The sequence below is a fragment of the Filicampus tigris genome, chromosome 19 (assembly GCF_054856515.1).
Source record: "Filicampus tigris isolate MCC_2025a chromosome 19, RoL_Ftig_1.0, whole genome shotgun sequence".
Classification (NCBI taxonomy): Eukaryota; Metazoa; Chordata; class Actinopteri; order Syngnathiformes; family Syngnathidae; genus Filicampus; species Filicampus tigris.
The window spans coordinates 1,650,038-1,668,804 of NC_141235.1; the positions used below are offsets into that span (position 1 = coordinate 1,650,038).

The following is an 18,767-nucleotide window of genomic DNA, read 5'->3' on the forward strand; positions in this document are numbered from 1 at the left end:
CTCAGTGTTCAAGATGACACACACATAACAAAACAAGTGTTTCTTGCTTTTATTTTCCTCAAAACAAAGCAAAATGACCATTTTTAGACAAAAATCTGCACAGTTGACCCATCAAAAAACACAAACGTCCAAATGTGTTCTTTTCTTTTTCATACAACATTCCTCATAATGTTATGCTACATGGTCCACAAGTTTCAAAACTTGTCATCTTGCTTTGGTGTTTGAATTCTAAAGTAATGATAAAAACAAGTTTTAAGAAAGTCTGTTTTTTTATTTAAAATGAAGTATCTCTAAGTCGATTGGGTTTTGTGGGAATGAGTGTGGAGACTTTCGCTATCTCCAAACACTGTGTGTAGCTTCTTTTTATATAGCTGTTAAAAATGTTTTTTTTGTTGTTTTTTTTTAAATAAATAAAATAGAAAAACTCTCAACATTTGTCAGATGGAAAAACATGTATCTCCAGATTTTTTTTTTTCTTCCAATAAATTGTTTCTTCTCTTTGTACGAAAAAAAAAATGTAATCTTTGTTTTTGAAAAAAAAAAAAAAAAAAGTTTTATGTTCATCTGATGAAAAACATGCATGTCCAAATGTCAAAACAGGGGTGTGTAGACTTTTATTCACCAAATTTGGGAGTTTCTACTTTGCGTTAAAAAAAAAAGGTAAAAAATGTCTTTGTTTGCAAGTGACTTAAAAAAAAAACATGCACAGTATTTCCGTTTTTTAAATTAAACAACAAATTGTTTTAAATGTAATACGTTTGTGCTTCAGTCATCCACCTCTACTTTTTGGGAGAAGGGGTGGGGGAGGGGGGGGGGGGCGTTTGCTGGCACATTGTCAGCCATTATCATCAAGGCGAGAGGCGGCCTCCATCTTCTTTTGTGGGTCGCGTTGCTATTAAAGAGCACTAGAGGCGACGAGCGGATGTACAACAAGTAAGCGTCTTTAGCAGATCACATGGCGCCATGAAAGACGTCCACGTTAGATCCACATCACACGCGCCAAAGACACGCCGTCAAAGTGTCCCGATATTAGCCCCAAGCCAGCGGGCGGGAAACTCGCTCAGAACCAACACACACCCACAAAAAAAAAAAAAAAAAAAACCCGCTGCTCATGCATTTTACATCAGCCTGAGATTCCTCTTTCAGAAATAAATATCAATTATTGAAATTGTTAATTAGGCACCGCGTAATTGGCCGAGATCCGCATGAATAAATAACTCTGAGCATTAATTATTGACTGCGAAAGAGAAGAGGAAAAGAATAGAGCACGTTTGAGAGTCTCTTAAGATCAACAGCGAGAGAAAATATGAGTTTTGGCCTCCAGTAATGTCCAATTAAAGGATTTCCGCCTTTTTGGTGCACCCATCAAGCGCTTTGACTTTTTTGCACGGGTGGACGACAATTCCCACAAGATGCCGTGGTGGCGCACAGCATCGCCGGGTGGGCTGCGCTGGTTCAGCATCTAATCTTGTATTTTTTGGGGGGGATTTTCCCGTTTATGGATATCTGTAACGCAGAAAACCCCATTCGCGTAAAAAAATAAATACATACAAATTGTCAGAAGTGTTTTTCACAGGACAGCGAATATGTGTATGCGTGCATACAGTACATATGGTATTTTTGATTGTTGTCGTAAAAATAAGCAAAACATGACATGGGCAATTATGCTGTTAAAGCTAACGACTTTGTAAATTGTGTATTAGTGGTTCAACAGATGGCAAGGTAAATTACAAAACGCTAACTTTTATTCACAACTCGACGCAATGAGCCGCCCAGTCTGCTCGGCGATATCAACGCATCCTGTCAAAAGTCAAACCTTTGAAATAAATGTATAAAAACACCATTGTGGTGGATTATTTAACAGTTGCACAAAATAGGATGAGCGCGACCGCAAAATAAAATATAGTGTTGTTTTCGGTTCGATGTTTTATCGTAACATGTCTTAACTTCTTTGGGACATTTTTTTTAATGCTAAAAGTAAGAAATTCAATCATTTTACATGAGTCGGTATGAGGGGAAAAATATGGAAACGACAACAACTTTGGAAGTTCTTCCAGCAATGTCCTACAAAAATACTTGCATATGTTACGTATGTTTTAATAGTAGTATGAAATTAAAAACAGGTTGCGTGCTCCACTTTTTCCTGCCTTTTGAACGGAGAAGATTGTTGAGTTTTGTCTGCGTCTCTTTGGTGCCGTGGAGCTGATTGAAGGGTAAAGTAGTGCGTTTTTTGGACTTCTTTAGATGATAAGAGGGGAAAAAAAAAAAAAAAAAAGCGAGAAATCCTGTGATTCCCATTGTGAAGTCTCCTTCTGGCTCTTTTTTCAGTTGTGACGGCCGGATAATTAAACCTCTGTAGTATTGTCTTGCATCTTTTCTCTTTCTCGCCCCATTTGCAGCAGCAGCAGCAGCAGCAGCAACGGGGGAGATTCCCCTGTGGGCCCGACGCTCGCAAAGACATCAGTAGCGCTTCTTCCCTTTACAGCCCTCCGTTAATTTGGGTGAAAAGCGGGTCGACACGCCGGCCATGTCGACCAAATCCTTCCATGTTTGAAACTAAATATCCAAATATTCTCTTTTTTTTTTTAAGGCTTTTTTTTTTTTTTTAAATGCTACTATGTTATTATTCTAAAGGAGGACTTCATTTAAGAAGCCGTCATCTTCTAAGGACTCGATGGAAATAGGGATTACGATCCGTGCATGTTTCATATGATTTAATTGCAATGTGAATCCTGTGATCAGCAGGACACGTTGGCTTAAATTAAAGTTATTCAAACGAACAACTTTCATTAACCGACGGATTGAAGCGCATCATGATAAAGATAACAAAGAAGGACATATACTATTTATGAAGCTGTGCACTTTTCGGTTTAGTGTACGTTCACTTTTTATGATGTTCTTTGAATTTCCTCTGATGAATTATGTGTAACTCCACAAAACAAAAAGGTTGCTTTTGTCTGTATTTTGGGTAAAAAAATACCATTTTAAATTAGCACACGAAACATTAATAAAACAAATTTAAAGAACAAATTATTTTTTCCAATTAAAAGAAAACAACTCTTCTTTTTTTTTTTTTTTATTTTGGTTCCACACAAAATAAAACCTATTTGGAGATACATGCTTCTCAATGGACAGAGACAATATGTTGTATATTTCTGTGCAAATTTCATGGAAATCCCCCACTAAGGGAGTCATATTAACAACTCCTGTGAAGACTTACGGAAGTGGAAATTGGCAAGCGAGTGACAGGAATGAAAAGGTTTCTTCAACTCAACTGGCGCGGTTCCTGGGCCGGGCTCATCCGCAGATCCTCATGGAGGTACTTCATGGTGCCCGGTTCGCTGAAATCGGCGGCCGCGTGGCCGTCCCCCCGCAGGACCCACTTGGTGGTGAGCAGTCCCTCCAGGCCCATGGGGCCGCGGGCGTGGATGCGCGCCGTGCTGGTGCCCACCTCTGCTCCTGCATGCACAAAAAAAAAAAAAAAAAGTAGCAGACGAAGAGGAAGAGGAAGAGGAAGAGCTCCCGGACAACAGAGAAGTCACACGGCACTCACCCAGTCCAAAGCGGTAGCCGTCGGCGAAACGGGAGCTGGCGTTCCAGAAGACGCAGGCGCTGTCCAGTTGCTGCAGGAACCACTCCGCCGTGTCCTCTTGAGACAAAACGGGAAAAAAAAAAAAAAATCAAATCAAATCAAATAAATAAATGTACAGCGTGTTTTTCCTTCCATGTTTTGGCCACAAGCACTTTTGTGGCATGGACAACTTGGACTTTCGAGGGAACTACAGACACGGTGCACACTTTGCAAAACTCGCGTGTGTAGTTACTTGGTTTTGTTCTGTTTTTTTTCAAATTCAAAGGGAAAGCTTCTCTAAATGGGTCCAAAAAATGACATCTTTGTCTTGTATGTAATAATAAAATCACTAAGGATGAAAAACGTGCATCTCCCACAATTTTTTTTTGTTTTTGTCATTTTTTTTATGGCTCCAAAGACAAATAATTATTTGAATACAAAAATATGTTTTGGAGGTTTTTAAAAAAAAAAAAAAAAAAAAAATCAATTTATTCAATGTACTCTATGTCCAAATTTTGAGTCTATTTGGATGAAATGGAAAAAAAAAGATGTCATGTGTTCTATCTTTTTATGTTTTCTTTTACATAAAATGAGAGAAGCAAATGTTTGGCTGCTTTTCAGATGGAAAAAGAAAACTTGCTAAACGAAAGACTAAAAGAACATGCGTGATTTTCCCATATTTGCGTTGGACGTACCGTTTTCCGTGACGATGACGTCCGTGTTGGAGCCGCCGTACTTGTGGATGTGTTCCACGGCCGCCTGCGTGCTGTCCACCACCTCGATGCAGCACTCCAGGTCGCCATACTCGGTGCGCATGGAGCGCGCCTTCAGCGGGCTGAACGTCATGTAGGAGGCAAAGTGAGGGCCGGAGTAGATCTTCACCTGCTCTCAACACCGCAACGGCAGATGCGTCAATCACTCACTGATGGAGTTTTGAGAATAAAAACACAAAACTAACAAATGTGTCAGAACATGTACCACCAAATTTGGGAATTTTTTTTTGGGGGGGGGGTTAGTAATGCTTTGGTTCTTTAAAATAAAAAAGGAAAAATGTTTCTGATGGAAAGAAAAAAAAACTGTACTTATTTTTCATATGAACATTTTGATTGATGTATGTATTTTTTAATCAGAAAACAAACTCTTTACTTTGCAAAAGTGAATCATAAAAAATGTCAGGAGAAAAAACTCTCAGTTTTCTTTTGCATTCTAAAAAAAAATAACTTGGCATTTTTTGCATAACCAGGAAAACCTCACAGAATTTGGACTCACATGTTTTTCATCTGGCACAGTTTGTGAATTTTAAGAATTTTTTTTTTTTTTTGTCTTTTTTACAGGTTTTAAAAGATGTCAAAACGTATGTCCAAATGACAAGCACACTTTCTCTTCAGTGGGATTGTTTCAAAGAAAAATACATCACAACACATTTTAGATGGAAATCCAAAATGTTGTGAATTTTTTTTTTTTTTTTTTTTTCTCATCGCAAAATATTTTTGGGCTGTTTGTATTTCGTGTGTGTGCATTCAGTACCCGTTCTGTGTGCAGCATGTCAACGATCTGTTTGAAGAGCGGCATCGCGAGGACATCCTGGTGGATCAGCAGCGTTTCCATGGAGTTGCATGCCGCCGGGTAGTCGCACTTGGAATCTCTGACTGCAACCGCATCCACATCATCATGGCCTGGTTCATTTCCATTCATTCCCATGCAAAATTTTCCAACTTTTCCAAAATCGTTACCGATCTTGAGGGCTTTGTCGGCGCTGGCTTGGGCGTCCACGTAAACGTGGCAGATGCCGTCACCGTGACCCAGCACTGGGATGCCCTTGGCGGTCCGCCGGATGTCTCGCAGAAGTTCGGCCGAGCCTCGCGGCACAATCAGGTCGATCATTTTGTCCATTCGGCAAAGATCCCAAACCTCCTCGCGGGTGTTCACCTGGTAACAAACAGTGTGAAGCGCCTGTTACCGTGGCAAAAATCGACATCAAAATTTGCTTGATAAAAAAAAAATAAAACAAAATAAACAATGGTGATCAAAAAACAACAACTCATTTTGTGAGGTTTAGGGTTTAAGATCAAATTTGCTGTTTGAAAAAAAAAAAAACCTGTATTCCCAAATTTCACAAGCTTTTTTTTCTTCTAGCCAAAAAAAAAAAAAAAAAAAAAAAAGCTGCTGTTTTTTTTTAATGAAGAGAAAGAACCCAAAAGGATGTATTCCAGAATTTTCAAATAAAAAACTAAATCACAAAATTCGTTCATTCGTGGAAGTGAGAGTTTGGCTCAATCAAAACAAACAAAAGTGACCTTACCATCTGCACGGCGTGTGAGACATCATGCAGGGCAAGGGCCTCCTGGGTGAGCTGGTGGAGGACGCGGTTGGTGTTGGCCATCTCTTTGCCGCCCTTCAGCAGGCTGGCGTTGCCGCTGGCAATGGCCAAAGCTGACACCTGCAGTGAGGGAGGAGACGCAACATCACCTTTGACAGTCAATAAATTGAAGCCTCCGCAGAATAAAAGCCTCCATTTTTCACCCGAAATAATAAATGAGAGTAAGAAGGACAAAAAGGGAAAGAAAACTTAAAAGGAAAAATAAAAACAACATTAAATAGGGGGGAGGAACACTTGGAAAATGAAAGGTAATAACTGAAAAAAAAAAAGAAAAATGAAAAAAAATGAAAACAAAATAACGGAAAGCAAAACCACGAACTAAAAAAAGGGTGAGACGAAAATAAAAAGCTGTAATTGAGAAGCTAAACGGTCCTTGAGGAAAGACGACTTTGTTGGGGTTACCTGCGGCAGGCAGTCTGGGCGTCCCTCGAAGATGACCAGTAGGACCCCGATGGGCACGGCGATCTGCTCCAGCTCCAACTTGTGGGCCACCCTGGTCCGGCGCAGGACGCGGCCCACGCAGTCCAGAGCGGCCGAGGCGATCTGGCGCAGACCGATGGCCAGCTTGTCCAGCTTGGCCGGAGTCAGGCTCAGACGCGCCAGCGGGGCGGCCGACAGTTGACCTGCGGAGAACAAGTGGTGTCATGACTGCAAAAAGCACTTCCTGCGTGCCTTACCCTGGCTGGCGACCAGGTCCACGTCAGTCTTGTTGGCGGACAGGATGTCGTCTTTCCTGTCAATCAAAAGATCTGCAAGGTGGCTGATGATCTCGCTCCTCTGAAAACGTTCCATCAGAACAATTGAGTCACACCATGCAAGACAACATCCTTCCACAAGATGTCAGTGTTGATAAAGAAATCAAATATCAAAACTGGATGAGCTACACCAGATGGACATAAGTTTTGGGACTCCTTGGCCAGTGGCCACACAGGAAAATTATCTCTGGACAAATGTATCGGGACACACAGACAATCGCAACTCCGACCTGCTCCGGTTGCAGTGATGCCAGTTTTCTCCAGACACTGCGTGCAGCTTCTGTCTGCTGCTCAACAGTCATGCCTGGAAAAAGTCAGAGAAGCTGACAGCGCCGGTGCGAAAGCAGGTGAGGCGTTGCGGGGGGGGGTTGAATGTCCACCCACCAGCCGGTTTGGTCTCGGAGAAGAAGGTGCCCACTTTCTTGCCCTCCACAATATCGGCGATGACGTGGCCCGTGACTTGGGGATGCGTGCCGCTAGCTATGACCACCGAGGTGCCGCCTCGTAGCGCCCAGATGGACGACTGGACCTGCACAACAGGCAAAGTGACAAGCCCGAACAGCTAGGTGTGCAAATTCAATGCCGCTTTTAGCCGGATCTGCACCATAATCTCAAGGATTCTGCCTGGACCTGTGCGCCCACCTACTTTGGCCTCCATGCCCCCGATTCCAACTCTGGACTTCATCCCATAGGTGACGGACTGCTGGTCTCCAGGATAGAAGATATCGATGAGCTCGGCATCGTCGGTTCCAGGCGGGCAGGTGTACAGTCCTTATAATCAAAAAGGTATTTGTCAGGGGTAAGCTACACACCCGCGCCACCTGTGTCAACTGTAGCGGTCTGTGTTAGACACGGCGAGGCATCAAGCCCCCGCACTCCTGCCGCCGCTCGGTCACGGAAGCAGATGGTGTTGTTGACGCGGCGCCGCATACCTTCCACGTCGGACAGCACGATGAGCAGGTCGGCCTCCGTTTCCACAGCGAGCCGCGCCGCCAGGCTGTCGTTGTCCTTAATGCTAATCACCTATGGCAAAAAAGAAAGATGGCTGATGTCAGCACACATCTGTCATTGAAGCTCTCAGTACTGCAATTTGGGTGTGCTGCCTAAATGGGTTGCAGCTCTTGTATTAGATCTCTTTGGACTGTATTGGCGTAGCGTATTTATCTGACGGGCGCCCGCCACCAGCAACGGCCCCGCCCACCAGCCGCACCCCCACCGACCACCCCTTGACATCGGTACCCACGTTTACCCCCTGCAGGTCGCTGTCGGGCTGCGGCGGGGAGACCACGGCGTCATTGGTGTTGACGATGGGCACGATGTTCATGCGCAGCAGCTCGAGCAGCGTGCTGTTCAGGTTCTTGCGCTTTTGGTCGTCGTAGAAGTCCAGGTTGGTTACCAGAACCTGAGCAGAAAGTCACGATGGAACACGGGAATTTCTCACCCCGCAAAAAGGAAGGAAGGGAAGAGAGTACTTGGGCAGTGCAGGTGCTGTATTGTGAGAACATGGCCTCGTACAGAGCCATCAGGCCGCTCTGCCCAGCGGCCGCGCACGCCCGGGCCTCCAACACGGGTAAAGACTGCAAGTACAATGCAGAACAACAAAAAAAACAAAAACATATTTTATAGAGCTTCACATGAGCTTGATTGTACTGAATACACATGTACATAGATACCTTGACTTAAGTTTTATCACTTGTATCTCAAATCAGCTTTCACAATTGAAATGCCTTTAACCAGTTCACCCCCCTCCCCCCCCCAAAAAAAATCTATATATATTTTCAATCTTTTCAAACAAAAACTGTCATACATGCCACAAGATGGTGGCAAAGTGAGGTAAGTAACCATGTGAACAAATGGTGGTCAGAGGATGCGACGTTCACTGACGCCATCTAGTGGCGGTGTGTCCGAATCACATTCGGCTGTCAAATGTTTCAGTCGGCGCACTCGTAAGTCAAGGTAGCGCACGCCATGCAGCAGATGATGATTTCAGTGACCATGTCTTTGAGCTGACTGTGTCCCGAGTGCAGTGCCTGCCGGACGCTCTGGGACAGCAGGATCTCATGCTGCAGCCTCTGCTTGCCGAAGGCCACCGCCCCGCTGGTGACGATCATCAGCTCTCGGCCTTGGCTCTGCAGCATTGCCACCTGTGGGCCACAAAGCGCGTCAAGTTCAAGCAGAGGAGTTGCTGCGGTTTTGGTTAGCGACGCACTTCTAATCCTATAACGTCAAACGAAATGGCGCGAAATAAACTGATTTCAGAAAGTGTAACACTATACATAGTTCTTTCTTTCTTCTTTGTGTTATACTGTATATATTTTTTAAATGTTGGTGACATTGACCTATCAACATTTTTTGGGGGAAACAAAAAATGTTAATAGTTCAAAAGCAGTTGCTATAGTTGTTAGAAAGTTATTAATTCTGTTTCATAAACAATAAGAACAGTGTTTAAGTTGAAAATATTCTAAGAAATATAAGGTAACAACACTTGACTACCGGTACTTTTTTTTTTTCTTTTTTAATCGCAATACCATTTACCAACATAGCGTAAAATTTATTTTAAAGATATATAAATTAGGATACTAAAAAAGCATTAGGCACTAGGTAGCATATTTTTAAGAATTAGAATGATGCTTACCAACATAATATTATGTAAAAAAAAACATAGATAGATAGATAGGTAGATAGATAGATAGATAGATAGATAGATAGATAGATAGATAGAGTCAAAACACATTTTTTTTTAATTAGACTAAATACAAACTTACTAAAAAAAAATATCTTAAAATAGAATCACTATAAAAATAACAGGTTCATCCTGATGGACATCTTCCCCATTTTTATGTTTTGTTTAATATATTTTCCTAGCACATCACGTCTCCCCGCCAGAGGCAGTCATCTTACAACTGCAGATAAAAGTGTGGGAGGATGCTTTTTATTATTTGCTTGAGCAAAACTTTCACCTGTTCCACGATAGATGCCAGCCGGCCCAGCGCCAGGCCGCACTCGTCGCCGCGGGTGACTACGGCGCTGCCCAGCTTCACTACGATCCTCTTGGCGTGACGCAGCTCGCCGCGCTGGGCGAAGGGGGCGCGGCTACGGGGACCTGGGTGGAGGGGGACAACTGGCAAGTATTCACAGGTGGAAAAAGTACTCTGTAAATAAGTACAAGTACATATACATTTGTTTAAAAAAATAAATAAATTTAAAAAAAAAAAAGTGGAGACAGGTAATGCTGTAGTAATATTGTATTACAACAGGTAACACAATGAAGGTAATGCTTATGTAAATAATAAAAAGTAATATATTAGCCCTCACATCTTGTGATATTGTCTTAGGTAAACAAGTTAATGACGTTGCCTTCAGCTACAATAAAGTGTGCAATGTTTTTGGAAAGAAAATATTACAATTTTGTCGAGTGGGGATGAAGCTATAGCCTTGTAATCATTTTTCTTTTTTAAAATAAAATGTATTTTACATTGTGGTACCGTTCCGGTCAAATTAGACTTGATAAAAATGCCCGAAATGTCGCTCTTTCACCTTGAAATTTGATGACTTTTCCTAAAGTGAACAAAAATACAAAAAAAAGAAAGCATTTCAAAATGTAATTTTGTTGTACAGGTAGTAGTAAGTTAGTGTACACCGAGACTGATCTGAGTCAACTAAAATGCATTTTTGATTTACCAATTGTGAGTGTTCATTAAGGAAAATGAGTCCTGAAACTTTTTTTTATATGATAGTGGTAACAGTGTTTAAAGAAACACTCCTGAGAACTGTCCGTGTCACCAGCACATTTGCTCAAGCTCCCACAGAAACATGCACCTGTGCAGTCTCTAAAAAGTCAAAGTGTCCAAGTCATATTTATGCATTTTTCCTCACTTGTTACAGTAACAATGCATTTCTTCTTCACTATACTGTTACTTCCCACCACTGCAGTTATTGTTACTCTATCGACTGCATCGTATTTCACGATTGAACGCGACGAGCACCCCCTCCCTTTCACATCCATCTGTAACCTCGGTAACGCGCAGACAGCTGCATCAGCACAAAAAATGGCTGACATCGCACCCCATCGCGGAACAATGAGGTGCGCAACGGGCGGAAAAAGTTCCCCACAAGCAGATTACTCCAAAACTGTGAACACATTTTATTGCTCACAAAGTCAATACTGTAGCTAAGTACTTGTAAACGAATTAAAAATATTTAGTAAAGTCAAACGAGGGTATTAGCTTCAGGGGTGTATGAACTCAGGCACCTGTCGGAGTGAGTATCACAGCCGTGAAAGAGGCGGGACGACGCCCGTGTCTAAGGGAATACCCGAAGGATGAAACCCGAGGCATGGCGTTGACTATCTGACTCTGACTTGCCCCGCCCTGCTGTGGCCAACGTTGCTTGAATGACAACATTTTGTATCATTAGATTACCCGTGCTCACAGTTCGGGCAGCATATCCGGCCTTGCTGGGTTCCGTGAAAAATGCAAAGGACATCCTGGTTCTTTAACAACCATTTTTTTTGGTGGGATCGCTCAAACATTTGTATTAGTCAAGCAGAATCCAACAGTTTAAGTTCTCTAGCGATGTTTGTATTCATCAACTACATTTTTCATCCGTGACCTGTAAAACGTAGGTTTCTAAACTACCGCAATGATGAAATCAACCCTGTAGGTCACATTGCTTTGGATTTGAGATCAGTACAATATCTCAGTAGGAGATGAAGATTCGGTGGTGAATCTCAGCAGGTCATGTCAAGGACGAAGGGGGGAAAACGCCAACATGTTGCACGTCGGACAAGTTTAGGCCCCTGACACTTGAACAGAGTATGTACATGGATGGTATAAAAAGCTGACGTGTAGAAAAGTGAAAGTGGCTGTCACAATGGTGAGAAAAGATGACTCAGTTCGCGGAGCGCATGACGGACGAAATACCATGTAAAAAAAGCCACCGAGGTTCAACTTGAGCCATGTGGTCACTCTGTGTTTCTTCGTTGTATATTATAAAGAAATGATTGTTTCACTCCAGCTGATTAGCAAAAGAAGAGTCAAAGCTCAAAACAAACTTGTTTCTGGCAAATGAAGAAAGTCTATTCTTTCTTTCGGTGGGTCAATGCTGGCATTGAGAGTGTTTCAAGCCGTTCCCATGGAAACATCTGCCCTCCCATTTCAGCAAAAAGAATCAGGGGTGCCCCTGGCTTGCCTTGTGTGAGTGTTCTGGTGGTCCTCCAGGAGTGTTTGTGGGGGCGCAGCTGAATCCTGGAACACAGCCTCTGGAGCAGCATACTCACTTTGACACGGTTTCACACAGCTTCACTGTACCTGCGAGAGCATCCGCAGCAACTCGTTTGACGTGACTTTATAGATCACAAGGTGACGAGTGTGATTGCGTGTGTACTTACACTGCTGATGACAATCCACCTTGTCAGTGCGCTATAAGCCTTTTGATGGCAACTTTAGTGTCAAGTGGAGGCTGATGCCAGCTGGTTTGGCCCTCCCTCATCTTCGCTCCCTCCCTCCGCCTCCTCCCTCCCCATCCTGACACTAAACTGCCGGATGAGAGCTTCACTTTTTGACATCCGTGCTCTTAAAAAGTGGCGGCTGCCACTGTAAATACACTTTTTACACCACCTGAAGGTTGGTGAAACAATAAATCTAGTACATGTAATACATGTAGACTACATAATACTCAGACATATTCTTTATCTTCTGCAAAAAATACTGTCACCACTGCCTTTTACTGGGGAGCTGAGAACGGCTCCAGACATAGTATCTGTATTACTGTATGATTTTATAAAGTATGGGTACAATATGATTTTTCTTATTAGAAAACATTACATTTTTGGGGGGGCGAGGGCGGAACGGATCAATGTCAGTTCCAATCATTTCAATTGGCAAAGATGATTTGCGACACGAGTGCGGTCACGGAATGAATTAAACTAATATCTCAAAGTAGCACGCTACTTTACTCATATTATGATGTAATATTCATATTGGCTGCTAGTCTTGATTTATAAATTGCAAATGTTTCTGTTCACTATACAGTACAGTGCATCTACAATTTTGGGGGGGGGGGTTTGTTTTTACAGCGCTTCACATTTTAAAGCCTTATTCCAAAATGGATTAAAGTAATTTTCCCTAAAAACTTCTACATAGAACAACGCCCACCCCCACCAAAAAATAAATAAAAATCGGTACGAGAGGTCTTAATTTTTCATTTTGAATCAGTTTGTCTTTGCAATGTATCAAAACACCAAAACTTTACTCGTGCATCTTTTATGTTGACTCTTTTTTTCGAGGGAAACAGATGCAAGAAAAAAAACCATACACTGGTGTAGGTAAAGGCAAGTTTGTGAGCGCAAGGAGCCCTGAGCACAGCCGGCTGCTGACATCGGACTCCCCAGCACCTGCCCCTCAGCGCCCGACATAACTCAATCGTCCTGGGGCTTAAATGCACGTTACTCCATTATTTCGGCCTGTTTTCTCTCGAGTCCACTTTTTGCTCTTTATCTGCGCCTTGCGCTCATCTGTTATTTGTCCATCTGACTGGCGGCGGAAGGACCTAAGCCTTGCTTACCTTGATGCTCCAGGCCATACTAATCAACGCACAGGCTAACTAACAAAGCGTGTGCTGTGTTTGCATCTCGGTAAAAAGTACTCACAGTGCTTGCATATTTTAAAAGAGCGTAAATGAGTGTAAATGAGGAACTGGGAAAACTGGAAACTTGCCGAGTAGATTTAGTCCCTCTATTCGGGGTTGTTACCATTTATACAGAAGAGCAACCTGGTGGAAAAAAGGTAGAAAAATGAAAAACTTTTACAGGGAGTAAGTCATTTACAATGTTCACTTGCAATAACACGCAGAGTTGACTACTGTGGCCCTGCGATATCGCAGATTTTTTTTTTTATGTGCAATTTAAGTATTTGTTGTGGAAATCCTTGCTAAATCGCAGAACTATGCAGTTTATAGCGACTGATTGTACAGGTTTTTACAGCATTTTACACATTAACAGAAATACTGAACAGCAGTGATTTTCAAAGTGCGGTACACCGGCTCCCTCTAGTGGTACACTGAAGAAAAACTAATTACAAATCAGTTGTATTTAACTTTTAAGGGGACAGAAGACTTTTAGTTTGATTTCAAGCTGCAAGAATGTCCCATAAGGGGAATACAAGGACCATTCAGGAGAAGATTAAAATTCCTAGATATTGTCTTCTCTCTAAAATGTTTTGTTGACAGGGTCTCTCTACAGTATACTGCACATTTTGGCAGTACACTGTATACCACAGTCTGCTCTCCTGTGACAAACGATCCATGGTCACATATCGGAAAGAAGTGTTCAGAATGTCGGCCTTACCGTGCTTTTGTGTTTCACATCGGCATGTAACCAAAATAACCGCAGACGCACAACTATGTAAACACGCCACTAATCCGCCTTCCACCCACCCTGACCCAACACTTGTAGCACATTCTGTCAGGCTCGCTCAGTGGACTCAGTAGAAAAAAAGTCAGTCTTTCACACTCGTGTCAAATTTAACAAGGAAAGCGACCCTGCGAAGATGAGCAGTGTTGGCGGCGCACTGGACTGCAGCGTGACGGAGGAGGACTGGCAGAGAGGACAGAGCTACTCGGCTCATTGGCACAGCCTCGGCGTGCCTCGGGTGCAAAGGTTAGCGACCAACGCTTCGTGCTTTTCTACGGTCTTTTGCGGCGCCAAGGGTGGCATTGCATGCACCCCTTGAAATTGCAAGGAAACTTGTGTGGACGCTTTGTGCAGTGTTGGGTTATGACTGGGGCAGGCGTAGGGCCAGAGTTTAAATCGAAGGTTTGGCTTGGAGTAAAGGGTAGGATTAAGGTTTTAGTTAGGATTAGTGGCCAAGGGTCACCATTAAGACTTTCTCCGATTTTGGATTCAAGTTTTAGTTGTAGTTTGTGGTTACGGTTGAGGTTGGGAGTTAGGGTTCAGCTTAGGGCGTTACCAGTGGTAGTGGTTAGGGTTTCGGTTCAGGTTTGAGCCAGGAGTACATTTAGCTTTAAAGAAAATTGGGGTGAGGGGCAGAATTCAAATTTGAGTTGTTGTTTTTTTTTAATCAGGATTTCGCTCTTAGGATGAAGGATTTAACATTAGAGTCATGGGGTAGGACTACAGTTCGAGTTTTGGATTAAGGTCTTCGGTTTAGGTTTTCCGGATATCATGAGTTCATGTGAAGGAGGAACGATCAATTGCAAGTATATTTCTTTGTGCGCCCCTACAGGCCCACAGTCACTGAGGCGGAGCGCTCCGAGAAATATTGGGAAGCCAGGCGACACCTGCAGCGCTTCCTCTCGGGGGCCATCGGTCAGAGGCTGCCACCAGAGACCAAGACGAGGGGGCCCGACAAAAAGGTTGAGCCTGGAAGCCCACTGCACATCCAGGAAGGAGGGTTCAACTTCAAAACACCAAAGAGTCTCGTGTTAGAAACTAAGACCACCGTGAAGATGACATTGCCGAGGTTCCTCGGTTGAAGGATTTGCCGATGATTTGCCCTTAGCCCATATAAATGTGTGTTGGCCTTGCACATGTAGGCTTTTTAATAAACCACAAAGCAGAAGTGACCAGTTTGTCCCGTTTGCTTTCATTTGGAAATATGGATACTTCTCAGTCATTTCATCACAAAATTGGCAAATGTTGCCAAAAGTGACGCCAGGGATATGATCACATACCCTAATTTTACCACTGTCATGTGGCAAAATTCCACATTGCAAACGCTAAGACTGCAAGACTGTGTTGTGTGTGTCCATCTGCCAGGGATGAACGAGGTGTCAAGGGACCCCTGGGGAGAGCGGTTTGATGACAACGTGGCAATTTTCCACAGCAGTTCAGCTGCTGCTTACACTGGGAATAGGCGTTAAATTAATCGAATCAGTGGCTCAAACGGTGTTTTGTCAGCTGGCCTGGCTGGCTCGCGCTGTTCAAAGTCTAACATGCGCCTTTAACCCCCGCAATAAATCGGACTCAACCTACCAAAAGTGAATATTGGACGGCTCCAACGCTGCAAAAGGCTCCCCAAACAACACAGGTGACGCGTGTTTGTCTTGTTTTTATGTTTGCAGAATTCTTTGAAGTACATTTGTGGGAGGCGGTAGTTCCATCCGTCAGGGATTGGCTTGAGGGACCTGAGGGGGGGGGGGGGGGGGGGGCAGCTTCCAGATCTAATGGACCAAAACATCAACGCTTCTCTATCCTGTTGTTCGGATTCAAAATATCCCATCCACGTGGAATTGGCTTGGCCACCTAAGAGTTGTTGGTTTGACATCCAATGCAGACCAAAACCTGAACACTAAGCACCGTTGATGTTCCCTTGAGCAGGGGGCAGGAACCACAAATGCGGTGATGGTTCTGTCTCTTAGCAATTGGCCCAGGTGGCCGAGAGCTGCGGGTTTGACACACAAACGTGACTGACATGCCACCCCCATCAAATAAATTAGTAGTCTGAGGCAAAGTTTGGAATATTAACCGATAGAATACAGCAATGGATGGCCCACATATCCCAGAGAGAGAGAGAGACGAAGCCATGGTCTTTGAGAAGGACCCGCTTGTGGGCAGGCAAAGGCAAAGCTGGACTGATCATGAAGATAGAGGCCCGCTGAGGGGTGCTTACAAGACCTGAAAGCAATGATGCATCCATTAGTCTTGCTGAAAGCCCCCTAATCTCATGGCATCAGTGCTCCAGGGCAGAGAAAGGAAGCACAAACAAACGCTATCAGGATTCAACACCATCCACCCCAAAACTCAACGCACGCCCAAAGCACAAACACATATACTACATATGCCCTCCCAGGTACACCCACACCAAGTATGACTATATAAAAGGAGGCTCCAAAGGACTAAACGGTGCACCTGGGAGCTCACAAGTGAACTGACAGGGGGAAGAATGGAGCAAACGGGGACAGAAAACGGAGTGGCGGCCATGGCTGCCTGTTACCAGCGTTTTGACCCAGCGGCATATCTACAGTACAACTACACGCCACCGCGGGCCGACTTTGACAGGGAGGACAGTATTGTGCCGTGGAAACTGGCGTGTCTGCATAGAGCCTTCACCGAAGGTAAGGAGCAGACGCTGCTCCCCGCCTTGTAGGCTCAGAGCAAGTATTCTCAACTCAAAAGCAATAAATTGGCTCAGGGGAAAGGAAGTGGTATTTTTGTTTTTGGGGCAAAATACCTGATAGCATACTCACACTTGCGGTGTGTTTTTTTTTTTTTTCCTTCTCAAACGCAAATAATTTCCAAGCCATTTAGTTTAAAGGATAATGTTGCAAGATACGTTTGTATTAATTTTAAGGTTAGGTTTGCGGCCATAGTTTACAGTAGGACAGGGACGGAGCCCTGCCTGCCTCAAATAGTGACAAAGGAGTTGAGGGCCACACAAAAAAGGTTTGTAATTGCCTGAAGATGCCACACAAGGGCACAAAGCACTTTTTTGTTTTAGACAATGATACGGCTTGGTTTCTAAGCCCGACGAATGAGTCAGGGTTCTCTGTATTATAAAAAGACCTTTGATATTTTGCCAAGGTGACATCAACGGAGAGCTGCTGGTGGACATCGGCTCGGGACCCACCCTGTACCAAGTCCTGAGCGGTTGCGAGGTGTTCAACGAGGTGGTCCTCACAGACTTCCTGGAGGCCAACCGCAAGGAGCTCAGGCGCTGGCTGCGGGACGAGGAGGGCTGCAGCCTGGACTGGACGCCGTATCTGCAGCACGTCTGCCAGCTGGAGGGGCGACGGTATTCAATGACGCCATTTTTTTAATAGATTAAACTCTATAGTAGTGTTATTAGTGATATTATTCGTTGAAAAATATTTGTGCTTTTTCTGAAAGAAGACACGATAGTCCTCCATCAAAGCCATGTCTAAAAAGGACATTTTGGGGGGAAATCCCAAATGCATCTTGGCTTCAAGTAAGATTAGAGTGCTTTGCCACCATTGGGGCATCTATAGGCAATTTCCCATTTTTTTTGTGGGGGGTGGGGGGCGTTTGAGGTATCAATAGCTTGCAGACTTTTGCTATTGGCAGCAGTTTTTATTACTCGGGTACTTGGTCCCCGTTCGCCATGAACAGCAAGGGATTTCGCAATTTTGAAATCCCGAACTTTTAATTGTCGCTTTTAGTGCCTCGGCATGGACCGAGAAGGCGGCCAAGCTCCGCCAGGCGATCACCGACATCCTCCCCATCGACGTGCACCGACCCCAGCCTCTGGACCCTCGCGTCCTCCCCCCGGCGGGGGCCGACTGCCTGGTGTCCTGCTTCTGCCTGGAGAGCGTCAGCCCCGACCTGGCCGCCTTCACCAGGGCCCTGGGCCACATCGGGAAGTTGCTCCGGCCCGGCGGCCACCTCCTGCTCATCGGAGCCCTGGGGGAGAGCTTCTACTTCGGGGGGCCCGGGGTGAAGATCCCCGTGGTGCCACTGGGCGAGGCGGAGGTGTGCGCCAGTCTGAAGGAGAGCGGCTACACCCTGATCCGGCTGGAAGTGTACACGCTGCCTCAGGACATGAGAGTGGGGGTGGATGACGTGACTGGGGTGTTTTTTGCAAAAGCAAAGAAGGATTAAAAGGGGGTGCTCGTGTCCATAAAGTGGCCTTCTACTGAATTCTATGTGCCTTTGCTGAATGTGTTGATGTTTTCGGATGGCCGAGCCTCTCTTTTTATGTGCTTACACATCGCCCCCTGCTGTTCCAAAACAGCGACTACCGTGAAACCAAAGTTGGCCAAGTCTCTCTCCACTGATGAGAATTTTAAATTTGTTCCCAAAATGACATTTTATTTAGTCCATATAATAAACATATTTTTAAAATATTGACAGTAAAACTGTGTAATTTCATGTATGAAATATTCAATATGAAAAATATACATTAGATAGTAGCAGTACTTTGCATACTCGACAGTATTTTTTACTTATTTACTTTACAGTATTTTACACATTCTATTTCATGAACATTTTTATTTGGATGGTAGATCAATTAGTGCTTACTGAAAATTAGACTGTACATATGAATGCACCCTATGCATCTCTATATAGTGATGCGGCATCACGACT

The 18,767-nt window shown here is 44.0% G+C and overlaps 3 protein-coding genes across 7 annotated transcripts; 2 read left to right on the forward strand and 1 right to left on the reverse strand.

Moving 5' to 3' along the window:
* Nucleotides 1-34: 34 nt before the first annotated feature.
* Nucleotides 35-18,737, reverse strand: aldh18a1 (aldehyde dehydrogenase 18 family, member A1). 5 transcript variants are annotated; one of them, XM_086015591.1, is made up of 18 exons: nt 17,293-18,737; nt 11,897-12,015; nt 9,667-9,809; nt 8,701-8,850; nt 8,179-8,283; nt 7,950-8,108; nt 7,639-7,729; nt 7,353-7,477; nt 7,091-7,235; nt 6,937-7,010; nt 6,629-6,728; nt 6,354-6,574; nt 5,874-6,011; nt 5,305-5,500; nt 5,099-5,220; nt 4,267-4,453; nt 3,554-3,649; nt 35-3,459 (listed from the first exon to the last, which is right to left on the reverse strand). In XM_086015591.1, the coding sequence occupies exons 2-18, from the start codon at nt 11,976-11,978 to the stop codon at nt 3,266-3,268; spliced, it is 2,328 nt and encodes a 775-aa protein (XP_085871717.1). In that variant the 5' UTR covers nt 11,979-12,015; nt 17,293-18,737; the 3' UTR covers nt 35-3,265. The 5 variants fall into 5 exon arrangements, with proteins under 5 accessions (XP_085871717.1, XP_085871716.1, XP_085871719.1 ...); XM_086015590.1 differs by lacking the exon at nt 17,293-18,737 and adding an exon at nt 12,096-12,173; XM_086015593.1 differs by having other exon boundaries at nt 7,956-8,108; nt 11,897-18,737.
* On the forward strand, nt 14,124-15,289 carry LOC147128778 (uncharacterized). Its single transcript, XM_086015603.1, has 2 exons — nt 14,124-14,363; nt 14,950-15,289. The coding sequence occupies exons 1-2, from the start codon at nt 14,254-14,256 to the stop codon at nt 15,197-15,199; spliced, it is 360 nt and encodes a 119-aa protein (XP_085871729.1). The 5' UTR covers nt 14,124-14,253; the 3' UTR covers nt 15,200-15,289.
* Nucleotides 16,594-18,281, forward strand: pnmt (phenylethanolamine N-methyltransferase). The gene is made up of 3 exons (XM_086015604.1): nt 16,594-16,780; nt 17,247-17,457; nt 17,843-18,281. The coding sequence occupies exons 1-3, from the start codon at nt 16,609-16,611 to the stop codon at nt 18,279-18,281; spliced, it is 822 nt and encodes a 273-aa protein (XP_085871730.1). The 5' UTR covers nt 16,594-16,608.
* Nucleotides 18,738-18,767: the final 30 nt, after the last annotated feature.